The sequence below is a fragment of the Callorhinus ursinus genome, unplaced genomic scaffold, assembly GCF_003265705.2.
Source record: "Callorhinus ursinus isolate GAN/ISIS: 27379988/994484 unplaced genomic scaffold, GSC_fseal_2.0 scaffold4, whole genome shotgun sequence".
NCBI classification, from domain to species: Eukaryota; Metazoa; Chordata; class Mammalia; order Carnivora; family Otariidae; genus Callorhinus; species Callorhinus ursinus.
Window position 1 is genome coordinate 56,723,478 of NW_027397066.1, and position 16,508 is coordinate 56,739,985.

Below are 16,508 nucleotides of genomic sequence, written 5' to 3' on the forward strand. Positions count from 1 at the left end.
GGCTGAGCTTGGTGCAAAATCGAGCAGGTATGTTCTTCTGTCACCAGACATTTTTGGGTTGTTGTGGGAGACTGGTTGGATGCAGAGATTGGGGCCAAAGTGACATGACAGGCACACTGAGAGTTGACTCTATAGCCTGGTACGTGTCATTGGAGAGGTGTCCTCTCACACACCATCTTTGCTTGGTGGATAGTGACTGCTCTGAGGTCAAGTTTAGTCTCAGCAGGAATAGATGTGATGTATGCTGTGGGTGCTGGTGGTGGGAGTGGGAATGGCAGCACTCCTGCCACATGCTTGCCTTCCTTCTTGTCAGCACTGGGGATTTGGGAACACTGGGTCTATCGCAGACCATGACATTGTCACCCTGCAGGTGGATGCTGGTCAGAGATAACCACACTTATGTAGGACCCTCCAGGAAATTCTACAGCTACTCCGGGGGGGGAACCCCCAAACCGCCCCCCCAAAACCCCCCAAACACATTCTAACCAGAGGGCAGAATTAAAGAAAAAAATCAAGGCAGATTAGAGGCATTAACTTGGCTTTGATCTACAGGCCTTCTGTTCTGACAAAGGTGATTGGATTAATTTGACAGTTTTTCTCTCTCTCCCTCATTTCCTGCTTCCCTATCACTCTCTCTCATTTTTCTCCAGGTTCTCTTTTATGATGAAACTAGGTTAGTTATTACTTAGAATCATAATCTATTCATCTGTAATGTAAGTTGATTTTCTGATGTTTTCTCCCCCCAGGTATTAAAGTGAGACTAAAGAGGTTTCATTATTTTCCCCTGTTCTGTTATTGGCTGTTTCCCAGAAAGGTACACCTTTATATTCTCATTACCAAAGCTACTGAATTCACTGAAGTAACACATGCAGAACTTGTGGCTTTTTTCTTTCCTACCTTATATATTTTCAACATCCAAGGGCTCTCGGGGCCAATATCTGTGAGCACTTTCTTATTTAGAAGCTAGGCAGGTTTTGCTAGTAAGGGCTCGCAGTTTTTAAACTAATTTAAACCTTGTATTTTAGCTATGATAATTGATCATCATCACCCTATTTTTCATGTGGGGAACTTGAGACACAGAGAGGTTAATTAACTTGTCTCAGGTCACACAACATATAAGTAGCAGAGTTTGGATTCAAACCTAGGCAGGTGGGTTCCAGAGTTCTGTATGCTTAATTTCAATGCAGTGCTGTGTCTTCTATTTAGCTCATTTCCCTTCTGATCAAAATTTACGGGGGAAGAAGTGAATTCCTGACATCCTTCATTAGGGAGACTCTCACTCTGCATATCTTTGTGTTAAGAATGACATTAGAAATTGGGAAGGGTATTTGCTGGCTACAGAGGCTGCCTCTCCCACAGGTCTATATTTACAGTACAATTGCTGTGGCCTCTTCTAATTCTGGGGAACCTTAGTGGAGCAGCTAAGGAAGGAAACTTACTAGAGTATCGAGCTAGTTTATGACACAGGATTTTGGAACTTTATCCCCAAGGGGTTGTTACACTGGTTACTCAGAAGCTGTATTTAATATGCATAAGACAACTTACACATGAGACCCAGAGAGTCAGAACCAGGGGTAATGTCACAACCTTCTTCGATTCTATCATGCCTCTCTGGCTAAGCGGAGTTGTGCTTTTCTAACTGGAGGCTGCTGGATCTCAGGGTAATGCTCCACGGATCAGAGCTGAGCAGAGATGTATACTGTGCTCTGCAGGAGAGTCTCTTTTCTAAGGAGGGGAAAGGTTTATTCATCTCTGTTGGTGGTGGGGACTAACTCATGTCACATTTTTAGAAATGGACCAAAAATTGATTCTCTAAGTGTAGACTTTTCCCTTCTAAAAGCTAGTTCTACCTCAGGGAGCATTGATGTTGAATGTTGATGAAAAGTCCATCAAATCTGTGACTGTCAGTTTTGGAACCACTCGGATAAATAACCATATTTGAAGTAGTGTGAACACTCTGCTCTTGGAAACCATAGTCACATTCCAAATTCTGCCCATTAGTTCTTACCCTCCCATCATTTCCTTCATGACTTCCATGATTCTCTAAAGTAATGACACTTTCCATTTCTTGATTGGAAGGGCGTTGCAAGTGTTCTTACACAAAAGTTCTGTAACCTTAGGTTTTTTTCTCCCAGAGATGTTAAGAAATTTCAAAGTCATTTTTTTTCTAATTACAGAAATTAAACATCCTGGATCCTATATTAATATATATTCAATTATCTTATTTGAATGTTCTATAAACACGGAACAGTTTGCAGATATTTTTGTTGGTTTATCTACTAATTTATTTATTTAACCAATTAATTATTCACTAACCAAATAACTGGTTAATGTTTGTTGCCCCTCCTAGCATGTACACTTGATAAGAACAAGGAACTTGATGTCAAGTTTTTTGCTTTATCTTCGGAGCCTGAAACAAAGCCTATTTAGGGCAAAGACAGTACTCAATAAATATTGCTGAATGAATGCATGGATGAATTGTGTACACTGTAGAGCTGATAGAAAAGTGAAAGGAGGAACATAGAAGCCCTGGAAATAAACTGTATAACATTTAAAAGGTGTATATATAGGCAGTCTTTGCTTTGCATGGTAGGGCAAGGCCATAAATATGACTATTCAAGCTGAAATTATACAAAACAATCCTAATAATCAATGGGAGAAGTTACTATTTTTCTTTGACCTTTAAAAAATATTTGCCATATCATTAAAATCTCTCTTGCTGTTTCGTTATAAAGGTATAGGGGAATGAAAAAAATAATACAACTAGTATTTAGTACTAATTTTTAAACTAAGCTCTAATTTAAAATGTCAGAAATATTGAGATTAAAGTATTTTATTTCTTTTTAAAATCTTGTCAGGAGTGTTGAATAATGCTTGCCTTCTTCCTGTTGTACAACTTATGAAATGGAGCAGGCATCTTTTCTATACCCCGATGAATTGCATACTCCTCTCTAACTTTGGATCAGCTTCCAGCATTTTCTCCTTTGTGCTTTCCATGTCAAGAAAAGTCTCTGAGAGTTCCTTTAATGTGAAATGCTTTTTTTCTCCTCCTCCGCCTTCTTCCTCCCCCCCCCCTTCTTCTTTTTTTGCCTGCATCACTTCCTCTGGGACATCTTTGTCATTTTGGTCCAGCTACTTTCCTTATTCATGTTGTTTGCCTTCACTTTGTACTTTTTGACTGTTGTCTAGATTCTCTCGCACGGTGAATGGCAGCATTGTCAGCATCCCCATGAGCCGCTCTGTCTTTGATAACTCCGTTTACATTCGACGTGGATTTCATTTCCACCATATCACTCTTTGTTTCTGTATCACTCTACTTTCATCTCTGTTGGCCACTTTCCTCTTTTGACATGAAGGCAACACGGGTATACACTTTGCTGTCTGTACATGAACTAGTAACAAGTGCGCAGTGACCAGTCACTGACGGACTTTGCAAGAAGCATTATGATTGGTCATTGATCGGTCACATGATGCATGTATGTTACTAACATCATAATTTATGGACTGAAGAACTAGCAGTGAAGTTTGAACTTTATGTAATTACTCACAGTTAATATACTATCCTAACTGAAATTTGAACTGTATTACTGGGGGACTGGTGTTCTTTAACTAAATGGCAGTAAGTGAAGTTCGCAGACCTTGGAACCATGCATAGTGAGGGTTTCCCTCAATTCCAGACTTTATTTTGTGGACATATGTGTATTTTTTCTTCATTAACGTGGGATCACTTTATTCATATGATTTTGCAATTTTATTTTTCATTTAGCATTTTATATATGTAAAAAAATGATAATCTCGACTTCCATGTTTTATAACTGCATGGTGATTTACTGAATAGTTGTAGTGTAGTTTATTTAACCAGTCCTCCTTTTTGGACACTTAGGCTTCTCTTTTTCTCAATGATAAACAGTGTTGCATTAGTCACCTCTGTCTTTGAGGTAACAACTATGATTTCTCTGAAATGAATTATTTCTAGTGGTAGAATTACTGGCTCACATGATGTATACACTTTTAAAACATTTCCATATCCTTCCAAATTTCTCTTCAGAGAGAGATTCCCATTTAGGCTTCTATCAGTGACATAAATTGAGAGGTGCTGGTGCATGTGTCCTAAATCTCCGGCAATATTGGGATTGTCATTTTTTTTACATTTTTGCTATTTTCATAGGTAAAACATGTATTTTATTTTAATAATTAGTTTTGATTACTAGTTAGGTTGAATATTTTTCATGGGTTTGTTCATAGTATTTTTTGATCTGTGGAATTTCATATTGTCCTGTATTACAGTAGTTTTCAGATGGTAGAAATATTCTTGTTTTATTAGGTTGTTTGAGTACACCTGTTTCTACAATGTGTGTGTGCGTCTGTGTGTATATACATACATATGTATATACACATATATCTGTGTACGTGGACTATATTCACACGTATATAACATTCTTGGTTTTGCCCAGATATTATAAAGAGTATCTCTGGGCCTTAGTTTTGTAATATGATCATCAGTTCCCAAAGGCTTTCCTTTTCTTAAAAAAAAGAAGGAAAATAACCCACAACCTGAGGGAAGTTCTAGTTAATTTTTCATTACATGATTTTCAGGAGATAGGGTCAAAAGGAGCTCGTAGGGCATTCAATTATGTGCTTGAGTGTGTCAGAAAAATTTTTTTTCCTCAGGTGTACAATATTTTACTTGGGCTTGTTTTTCAAGTGCATTGAAGTGTGACTAAACATTTTTGGGTACTGCCCTTATGTAAAGAAGAGGCCCCATCTTGTTAAATATTCCTTCATCAGCTTTGCTCTTAGCCAGTTACAGGCAGCGAGGATCCTGTGAGGGCATGAGCTTTAGGCATTGGACAGAGGGAAGGTGGGTGGGAGGCGAGGGCCTGGGGGAAACTCCGGATTGGGGTGTGCTCTGCCCCCTCCCACTGCTGTAGAAAAAATGATTGGCTCAGGCTGGTTTCTATCTAATGATTTTGGATGGGTCATAAGTGAGGAAGGAGGGAAGTTCATGCGGTTGGACCTCAGCTCATCTGAGGGCTAAAGGTTCTTTGTCACACACCACACAGAACTGGAGTCCTGTCTTGGAGAGTGGTGGCGAGCTGAGATACAGTTTAGGACCCAAGGAACAGAGAAGGGCTTTGAGTTTTTTTCGTGTGTAGGTTGGGGAAAAGGGAGGCTCAGCAAGGACGATGTCCATGGAAAACGTGGCGGGGAAGTCCAACAGCCTTGGGGACAGAGGAAGAGCTCGAAGCTACACTTTCCTCAGGGTTGTCCAGCCAGTGTTTAACCACAGTATTTTCACTTCTGCAGTCTCTCCTGCCGCAGAACGTATCCGGTTCATCTTGGGTGAGGAGGATGACAGCCCAGCACCCCCTCAGCTCTTCACCGAACTGGATGAGCTGCTGGCCGTGGATGGGCAGGAGATGGAGTGGAAGGAGACGGCAAGGTGAGGCATGGCTGGCTGTGCAGTGCTGACCCGGGGAAAGAAGTGCAGGGCAAGATCACGGTCTGGGAGCACCTTTCTCTCACCTTCACCCTTTGAATAACTGAGGAGCATCGTGTTGGCTGGGTTAAGGAATCAAAGGATTCTTTTTCTTCTCTGTTGCATTGATGTGGATGCAGGACACCCTTTATTTCACTGCTGGAGCATTGTCACATTGATTCACGCTGTTACAGTTTTAACCTTTATAAAGAATTAGAAGTAAATCTGCATTCATGTGCTATTTAATAGTAAAATATCTTAAAGAGATAAACGCAAGCACCCAAAAATGGTAGCCTAGAGATATGTACCCACAGTTTCTGCAGTTAGAAGGGAGGTTGCAAAGACAGTGTTTACCCACAGACTTGCCATTATTCCAAGGAAAAACCTGTCATCTTTTTTAAGCACCCACGAAAGCAAGTAGAAGGTTCACTTGAATTTGGAGTTTAGAGACCTGAGTTAAATTTCAGATTCCGTCACCTGTTAGCTGCATAGAACTCAGTGTCGCAGAACTTTGATTTCATCATCAATAAAAAATGGATAATAATACCTACTACATATATATGTATGCAATATGAGATATGTAATACATCTTTATGTATTTTATTTAATATTTGTCTAATTATATCACAGATATTTACATACATGCCTATATGTATGTATATATATGGAAATACCTTGTAAATTGCTAAGCACTACAGAAGTATCTAAGGTTTCGTTCTTCTCATGATAACAGAGCTTTTCTTTCTTTCTACATATAGATTAAGTTGTATACTCCACACCGTATCTTCTAGGACATAGAACAATTATGTAATATAAGGAATTTGATATAATGCAGTTACTGGTCTCTCATTGTCGTAAGTGCATGGAGATTCAATATATTTCCCTTTCACAAGCAAAATAATGTTAAGATACACCTTTTATAGTCTGCAATTTAATTCAAATCAAATTCAACTGGTGTTTTTTTGAATGCATAGTATATGTCAGGCACTAATGAGGTACTGAGAATAAAGAAGTGAGCAGAAGCAGCTCACACATAGATTATTGTATCTTCCTCAAGTTTCAAGTGTGTTCAATATAATATCTTTACAATCTGAGGAATGAGGCAAATCAAATCCTTCTGGTAGCTTTGGGTTTAAAAAAAAGAATAAAATAAGTGAAAACCTTCTTCTGTGGATTAGATGGAAAAGAGATTTATGTCTGTTGTTCCACGTCTAGTTAGGTCATTCTAGAATCAGAAAGAAATATATTTTTTTATCATCTGTGATTAGTAAAAGTTGATGAGATATAAAGAACCACTAACTCAATTGTCTCTCCTTTTCTGGATGAGGTTCTTTTGAGAATTAAAGGAAGAACTTTTATTTTCTGGGGCATATCTTTTTTTTTTTCTTTTTTAAAGTTTCTTTAGTAGGCTCTACACCCAATGTGGGGCTTGAACACATAACCCTGAGATCAGGAGTCGTATGCTCTTCCAGCTGAGCCAGCCAGGTACACCATTTCTGGAGCATATTTTAAAAGCTTCATGCATCATATCATTTCTAATCAAGTGTTCATCAAATTAATTGGATTTTTTGGTAATTTTTGTTTAGTTACTGAGACTTATGCTCTGTAGGTTTATGGATTTATTATCATTACTGCATACTAAGTACTATTGAATGTCTCTAGGATTTTTAATGATAGAGAAGCATCATAAATTAATTCATTTGATAATGATAGAGAAGCCTTTATTTCTCACCAAGAATTTCTAGGTAGTTTGGTCTTGTGGAAACATCTGCTTTAAAAGAAAGTTCAGTAGAAAAAAAAGTTTAGTAGAATCCATGGATAATTTCATATCTTCCATAACTTGAACTGTGCCCAGAAAAAAAAAAATCATTACATTTTGCTCCTAGCCCTCCCAGTAGCAATAAGGGAAGAGACCTAATCTTAAATATGTTATTTTCCATTTGCTGGATAACTCTTTCTAATATTCAGACACTAATAGGGGGTGTACTTGTTCTAACTCTTCTGTTAATATTTTCTCCTTCTTATTAAAAACCTATCCGTAGCACATTTCCGCTTCTCCACCTCTGATGCTCCCTCTTGAAGCTCTTCATTCTTGTCCTTTCAGGACCTCTTTCCATGATACAGTAATTCTCTCTCATTGTCTTCTCTTAGTCCTGATAACCTGGAAATTAAAAGTCCTACATAAGTACACTTTTGGTTCATAAACATCCTCCAAAAGAAGGCTTTCAAAGTAGAATCTTTTACTGGTATCTCCATTTCATTCTTTCTTTTCCTTCTTTCTAATAGAAAAAAAACAAAACAAAACAACAGAGTGAGAATCGTACTGGTACATCCTGAATTAAGTGTTGGGGAGATTTTGGTCTAGTCTTGGCTTTGTTGCTGATTGGCTGCTTCGCTTTGGGCCAGTCACATACTCATGCAGTCTTCTTCCTGAGATGAGTGTTCTCTTCTACCCAAAGAAGGTGATACTGCGTTGCATCTCTGTTAACTTCATGCATCGTTTATAGCATAGTGTTATCTATCCCTGTCTATATACTAGTTTAGTCAGTTATGACCAGAAGTGTTACTTTGATTCATACTTACTTCTTGAAATTCTGTGTGAGTACCTATCATAGAGTAGAATTCGGGTGTAGCTTTCTGCTTTCTCTCTCAGTCCAAGGTGGACTATATTTTATGTGACCTCTGGTCTCAGAAAGGTGGAGAGGTGACACTTCACTGTGTAGGTAATTCAACACTGAGTGAGATGGACGTAGAACTTTCATGTAAGCTTCTTACAATGGAGATAATTTTGGATACTTTACCGTCCTTGAAGACTCTATTGCCTTCAGAACACATGTGTCATTTTTGGTGACGTCATTAGCCCCTGAGAGACTGGACTGCTGGACAGAATGTGTGGTGGGAGTGCACCATGTGTTGGTGGTGGGAGAGGAGGGGCTGTCCGGGAAGAAACATACTCACTCCCACCGGTCTACACTCTGTAACTTCTGGGTGGGACTTGCCACACTTACTACTGCTTAATTAAATGTAAGTGTGATATTGTTTTCATTTTGTCTCCTTCATTACGCTGATTCATCTGGAAGCAGGGACCATCATGTCTGTCTTTCATGACTGTATTCCCAGTGCCTCACACTATAATAGGTGCTTAATAATATTGGTTGAGTGTGGTTAGTTGAGAATTGATTGCCTTAGAAACAGCTGTTCTAAATATCATACTTTTTTAGATATATTACTTGACCAAAGCTGGAGTTCTGTGATAATTCTTCTCTTTCTGACTGATGGACAGCTGAATGACAGACCAAAGGTATCTAGCACACCACTGATAAAGGTCAGAGAGGACCTGCGTTCGAAGTTTCAAACTAATTCATCAGTATGCTGCTGCCATCCCCCATTAAGTTGTCTAGCCCAGACTTCTTTCCTTGTATGACTGAAAACACATGATTGGATGGCTAATACACAGTTCTTGAAGTAACATATCTAAAATTGAGCTTCTGATCTACCTGCCTCAGATCTGCTCCTCCCGCAGAGTTCCCTACCACAATGGACAACTCCATTCTTCTAGTTGCTCAAACCAGAAACACTGGGATCTTCCTTGACTTCTGCCTCTCCCTACACTCCTTACTCGGTCCATTGGTAAACCCTATTTATTTTACCCTCAAAGATACTCAGATATTCAGAATCTCACCACATCTCACATTCAGTACTGCCACAATCCAGGTCCAAGCTGCTGTTGTTTCTTAAACAGATTATTGTAAATGCTTCCTAATTAGTCCATCTCTCTGCACCTGCCCTTACCTCCCGCATGAGCAATCCACCATGATACCTTTGGCCTTCTCTCCTACTTTTCCTCCCTTGTTCACTCCCTGGCCAGTCATGCTCCTATGCCAGGGACATTGCACTTGCTGTTCCCTCTGTTTGAAATCCTCCCCTTGCCCCCCCCCCCCCCCCAGTTATCTGCATGGCTCATTTTCTCACCTTCTTCAGGTCTTTTTTTTACAAATATTACCTTCTCAGTGACTACCCCATCTAAAATCTAAAAAGTGCCCCAACACTCTCTAACCCCCATCCTCCATTATGTTTTCCTTGGTACTTATCGCCATTTAGCATATTGCATATCTTGTTATTTTCTCTTCCCATTAAATTAAAGCTCCATGAGGGCAGGAATTTTTAGTTGTTTTGTACATAACTATATCTCTAGTTCCTACAACTACCTGGCACACTGTCCGTGGTCAAGAAATATGTGTTAATAGAATTAGCTCCACCTAAATCCTCTTGGGAGGTTGGAAGGTAATTGTGCCTCCAGAAATGATTCAGTTTTAATAATCTCTAGTTCTTGCAACATACTCCACTTCAGAACATTTTTGCAGTAATTTCTGGTTGCCATTTAAGATGTCTGGTTTCTAGAGATGATAGGGCTTTTTCTCCCCACTAAAAACTCTCAAACCTATCAGACTAATAAAAGTTTAATACTTAGAAGGGATTCATTTTATATATGAAAATGTGCTGTGAATATTTTTCTGGCTGACTTATACACTTGAGATCTTTGCTTTTCTGTGAAAATCCCAATTCATAGACTATTTTATTCCATAGAGAACTAACCCGCTAGACTTCTCTAGCTTAATGTAGTTTCTACTGTGAGCTCACACCCCGACAGGACACAGTTCTACCCCTTTTAATGATCTATGCTTTTTAGGTAGCTAATGATTTGATTTGACCAAAAATATCCTCCATTGATCCTCAGCATTACTGCAGTTTCAGTTTTAGTCAGGAAGTTCAGGTTAAGCTCTGTCTCAAAAAATAAAGAGAATGGTTTCAGTGGTAGGAAAAATATCCCAGTTTAAGTCTTGGAAGGCACAATAGTCATGTAAAATTATGAACAAGGGAAGTCTTTATTTATATGAAGTTTGAAGTTCGGCCAACTCTACCACCCCCTTTTCTTCACATCTTTCCCTTGCTTTTCCCTTTCCTAAAAATTAGAACTTTGGATTTTTATTGGCTCTTCCAGCATAAAGCACAAATTGAAGACTGTGCAAAGGATAGAATGATTCGACCTGAGAAGCATATATGATGAGTGGAATGCCGAGAATACTTTTTTTTTTTTTAAAGAGTATTCCTGAGTGTTAGGTTATTTGAATACTGACATTTAGTAATGTAGCAGTAATTATAATGGAGTATTTGGTGTTAGTGAAGAAGCCTATGCTCCTTGTTGAGAATTTCTAGGTGGCTAGGCATTAACTAATAGGTCCATGACACAAACTGGTGAAAGAATAAGTCACGGTCCAGCTTTGGTGTTGGCCCAAAGCCAGGAAGAAGGGCTACTGCCATTCCCCACCATCCCAAGCTCTTAATTTCTTTGAGATGGTGATGTCTCTGTAAAAATGGTTATTGGCTTTTGGTTTTCCTTCAGTGGATATTCAGATGGGTAATGTTGGACTTCACTGTTAGAAGAATATATGGTAAAGGTCAGTCCCCCAATGTGGTTTAGTTTTTGTTGCCAAACCTGGGTAAAAAGGAGAGCGGTCACAAGCTTCAGCAAAACCAGCCAGCAAAGGAAAAGGGTATTGATGTTTTAGTTCCAGTGGGATAGCACAGTTGAACACCCATTTGTGTTTCTGCTTGGCAGACTGATCCAGCCTACCTCTGGAAAACCCTGATTTCAGGGCATGACCATCAAGCAAGACATGCGTCTTGACCCTGGGGATTTAGAGAGAGAGTGCTCTTTTCCCAATCTACACTGACTTCTCTGTCTTTTCTCTACTGGATTACTTTGGAACATTCCATTTCAGAACAAGTTTATTTCTTCTGTAAGAAAAAGGCTGAAGGAAAAGGCATCTAATTGTCTATGTAATTATATGTAGTCACATATACTGCTTTGCAATAACTTTCACAGTTGATCTAGAAATTTGAGAGTTCTCCCTAAAAACATAATTTACCCCAGATACACACTAGTGTTGGCTTCTTTTATGTAATGAGGCACTTATTAGTTAGCAAGAAATTTGTTATTTTAATAGTCTTATATAGTTGGATTATATTCTAGGGCAAAGGTCATGTCTATTTTCCACTGTAAAATTAGCTTGTTTTTAAGTTAGAGGTCTTGTCTTTTCTTAATTATATTTAATCATATGATTGGAAAGTTGCAAAATTCAGTGACTCCCAGTGGGCCTTCTATTTCTTCAATAAACGAATGAAATGCTGTTTGGTTGGCAGTCACTCAAAGTGCGTTAAACTGCAGTGTACTTTCTTCTAAGACCTTGAAATAAACTTTACCTAATAAACTCTTCCTCCAAGGTTACAACAGTTTTGTATTTGCAAGCATTTAAAAAACTAACTTCTGTAATTAATTTTCCTATAAAATGTTGAGTACCAAGACAAAAGGAAAAGTAGGAAACTTCCTGCAAATATATTGTTATTCACAGTCACTATGAAGGGTAGATAGTAGCTTATAGTACATTTTACAGTAAAAATGTCTGTTTTTTTTAAAAAATGTAATTACATGGTTCTAAGTCACCTTAACAAATTCATTGGCACTCGGGTAGGCTGAACTTTGGTACCTCTGCCTTAGCCTTTTCTTTAATGGGTTCTGATTTGAATTGCGTAGTTTTCAGGTTTTTTTCAAATTTGTCCTTGGTATGTGAGGAGGATAGACATAGCATGTGTAGTTTCTGGAATGAAACTGCATGCACACAATCTGTTTAAATGGGCAAACCATTACTTTATGTCTGAAAGCATATGTTGGAAGTATAGTCCGTTCCTTGAACAATCAGAGCAATACATTTTAAGGGAACTTAATAGCCATTATCCCAGAGTTTCCCGTATGTTGTTAGTTTCCCGTATGATGATATGACATCATCACAACATTCAATATTTACTAACCTCAAAGTGAAATAGATGCTAAACTGAACTATGATATAATACTTATCCCTTAGGAATGTAGATTCTAAGGAACTGGCTAGTTTTGAGATTTTATGTTTTCATTCCTTTATAAATTAAATCTTGACCTAAAGGGCTGGTGTATTCCAGGAGGGTGAGTAATGCTATTCCATATATCCAAGCTGGTTGGGATTTATGATTTCTAAATGTACTGTTACAACCTGTTTAAAGTCATATTTAAGTCTAGTCAGGTTGCCTCTACAATACAAACTGTGGGGAGGAATGAAACTAAAGATTGGTCACAAAAGAATGCAGTCGTTTTGCTCCTTTTTGGTTTTTAAAGATTTATTTATTTTAGAGAGAGAGAGAGAGAGCATGTAAGTTGGGGGAGAGGCAGAAGGAGAAGGCGAGAAGCAGACTCCCCGCTGAGTGTGGATATGCAGGGCTAGATCTCATAACCCTGAGATCATGACCTGAGCGGAAACCAAGAGTCTGACGCTTAACCGACTGAGCCACCCAGGCGCCCCCCCGTTCTTTTTTATTTAAATTCAATTAGACCAATGTATAGTACATCACTACCCACCCCCCCTTTTTTTTTTAAAGAAAATTGTATTAAACTTACATGGTTTGGACAGATGAGAGTGATGGCAGAAAAGAGCTGCTCTCACATATGTATGTATTTGGCAATACAGATTTCTGGCAACTGATACGAAGGGAGGACTCATTCAGTAGAAATAAGAGGGACATGAATGCTGTATAAAACACTCCCCTTTAGTGAGTTTCTAGCTGGCTTTTGTTATTTATCTTGGGTTTAAATCCTATGACCTAAGATTCTATCCCTCAGCTAATAAGAATTCTCTCAGGAATAAAAACAAGGAGTCACTACACTCTTTATAGATAACATCCTTATATGTAATCCTGACATGGTTTTGATATACTAGAGTCTTATCTTGAGTAATAAATTATAACATCAAATGTAAATACGATTCACTGTGATGTACACCTGAAATTGGTAGATTATTTTATGTCAATTATACTTCAATAAAAATACTCTTCAAAATTATTTTATTTTATTTTATTTTAAGCTTTTATTTTAATTCCAGTTAACATACGGTGTTGTATTCGTTTCAGGTGTACAATACAGTAATTCGACACTTCCATACAACTCCTGGTGCTCATCACAAGTGCACTCCTTAATCCCCATCACCTATTTCACCCATCCCCCCACCCCCTCTCCAAAATTATTTTAAAAATGTAATATGATTTATGTAACAGTTATCAACAAATATGGTTAAAGATTGTGTGAGCTAGCTTGAAAAGATAATATACCAAAAGTTAATCAATGAAATATATGCTGTAAAATGATTACTCTTGAAATAACTCCAGTTACCTTTTATCTTTTTGGCAAATCCATAGAATTCAATAAGAGTATGATGTAAAATTGTCATTTTTCTCCCCTTTCTATTTCTGTGGGACTAATAGCAACCAGAGGGAAGAACTACTAATTTAATTGAACACACACTCACACGAATATTAAGGGTCTTTTATTCTCTTTTGGGGTGTTTCACAACTACTTGTATAGGAAGAAACAAGGTCCAGTTCTGAAGCTTTAGAACTTTGGTGGTCATGTGGGCTTTTTAACTTGTGAGGAAAATACGTAAAACTCTCCACTGTTTACATTTTGGGGGGACACAAAGGAAAGGAAGAGGGTCTCGGAATTGAGGGTGAGGTTGGAGGTAAGGTTACCATTGACATGTGGGAATGCCCTGGCTGGCAGAGGCTTCCTGAGAGGAGTGCAGATGGGGGCTTTGGATATGACTAAATACTTCTCAATTGCATGAGTATTGGGCTTGATTAAAATTCTAAATTTTCTTTGACTCTGTGGCTGATCTCTTGATCTGTTTTCACTCCTGGTTCTACTAATGTGTTTTTTTTGCCTCCTCTTGGGGGTGGTGAGCAGTCTATAAATAATACCTTATGTAGAGCTTCCTCTGATCTCTGCCCTTTGTTCTCATCTTTAGTGAGCTAGGTGAGCGTTTAGCTTTTTCTAGGAAAACATTTTTCAATCATTAAACCTTCGGGTGAAGAGTGTAGGAAAACAATTTTTTTTACCCCCTCTGTATCTTTTTCAATATTTTTCAGAAGGTTTGAAGTGAGAGAAAGAAGCATTTTTCTTTGGGTCATCAGGAATAGCAAAATGATGATGCTTTCATGTTTTCCTTTACCAGTGTAGAAAGTGTCTGTGCAATACATGGGACATAAAGACTGTCAAATGTGTTGTGTTTTCATTTCCATTACACTTTTAAAAAGTTGCTCTGTATTGCCAAGTTGTCGAGACATCTAGGAATCTTAGAAAGAAACTATGAAAGTGGGCTGTTTGTTCCATTGCTAAGGTTAATAGGAGATCTGTTATCAGAATAGATGTGTTGTTCACGGAACTTGTGTATTTTTAAACACATGTGGAGCCAGACTTGAAGGGTAAAGTTTCCATTAGAATCTCAATGAGAAGGGAATGTGTGTCAGCTGAGAAATACGGAGTAAGACATTGCCACATATGCTGGCCCTCTTTAAGTGTTAAAGGGGAATTTTATATTCTTCTGACCACGTCATACACCATGTTTTTCAAATAATTAAGATAAATATTGGTTCATAACTGATATTTCAACTTACATAAACTTGCCTTGTGAAGTCACAACAGAATTCTCGCAATGGTGGTTATTTTTACACAGTGTGGGCTTTCATGAAATTTTGAAATGCACATTTTTCCTATGTTATTTTAAAAATTTAGCAAAATAATCATTCTTCAGGATTTCATGGTTACATATGGACAGATATAAAACCAAGGATGCTTTGGATCTTTCAGGTTTATTTTCTTTCTCTCTAACACCAGGGGAACACAGTCTAGTGACTCTGTTCGGTGTGTTTATAAAGGTAATGCAATTAATGATATAATAAACTTTTAAGACTACACCAAAGGAGACATTTTGGAAGTGCTGGTGGGGGTGGAGATGGCAGGCTTGATGTAGCTATTTCCAGAGGAGGTTGGAATACTTTTAATTGCTGTTCATTAATCTCATGTTCCTAGGTGGATTAAGTTTGAAGAAAAAGTGGAACAGGGTGGGGAAAGATGGAGCAAGCCCCACGTGGCCACATTGTCCCTTCACAGCTTATTTGAGCTGAGGACATGTATGGAGAAGGGATCCATCATGCTGGACAGGGAGGCTTCGTCTCTCCCACAGCTGGTGGGTAAGTATGTTGTTTTAAGTTTTTATCATTTTTTTTAAGCTTTACTAACTATCCATGGGTCTCCATTCATGCACATGACTTCTAGTGTAAGCAGAGTTGAATATTCTATAACATTTATTTTCACTCTTTTTTTTATATTATAAGACAAGTAAGGGTTATTGCAGAAGATTTGGAAAGTACAGACAAATATTGAGAAGAAAATGAAAAAAAGCATCCATCATACCTCCATAGCCGTTGTTAACATTTTGGCATGCTTCCATCCAGTTTTTATTTCTTGGTCTTCTCTCTCTTCTTTTACTTTTTCGTGTTATTTTTTTATTGGGATCACAATGTTTATGTACAGACTGGCATTCACCTCCTAACCTTATAAGGATAAGGTTAATATTTTGAGTAGAGGCTTCCTCTCCCATCCTTGGTTATACTGAACTGGAGGTCTGGAGACTAGATTTCGAGAACTCCGACTTTGGACCTTGCACTGAGCTTCTCTGGGCCTCAGTTTTATCATCTGTAAAATAGGGCTTAAATCCTATGTAAGAGGAAAAATCGTCTAGTTGGTGGGTTGGGGCTGCTTTTGTAGGTGGAAGTCAGGATCCTTTAACTGTATGGAAGAAAGTTTGTGTGGGGCAAGGAGCCAGCAGAACCTTATGGGCTAGTGACTGAGTCATGTCACATTGGTGCTGAGTATCAGTTATACCACCACCACCAAGTCCCACAACCTCATGGTACAGGGCTGCATTGCTCTCTTTTGCAATTAGTGTTGTGTAGTGAATGTTAACTCACCATGTTGAACTTCTGGGGCATACATTACTACCTCCCAAACAGTAGTCATTGTTTTCATTTTCTGACAAAAGCCTGGACTAAACTGCCTTATTACCAGTCAGAGCCAGGTGTGCTGAAGATCATGTTTTTCTCAAAG

At 38.3% G+C, this 16,508-nt stretch overlaps 1 protein-coding gene across 8 annotated transcripts in view; it reads left to right on the forward strand.

The window, feature by feature from the left end:
• Positions 1 to 16,508, forward strand: part of SLC4A4 (solute carrier family 4 member 4) — a 335,807-nt gene that overhangs the window by 126,980 nt on the left and 192,319 nt on the right. For all 8 annotated transcript variants that reach the window (XM_073891772.1, XM_073891773.1, XM_073891770.1 and 5 more), the window contains 2 exons: positions 5,308 to 5,443; positions 15,432 to 15,592. In XM_073891772.1, the coding sequence (XP_073747873.1) occupies positions 5,308 to 5,443; positions 15,432 to 15,592 (297 nt within the window). The remainder of the gene's footprint in view (positions 1 to 5,307; positions 5,444 to 15,431; positions 15,593 to 16,508) is intronic.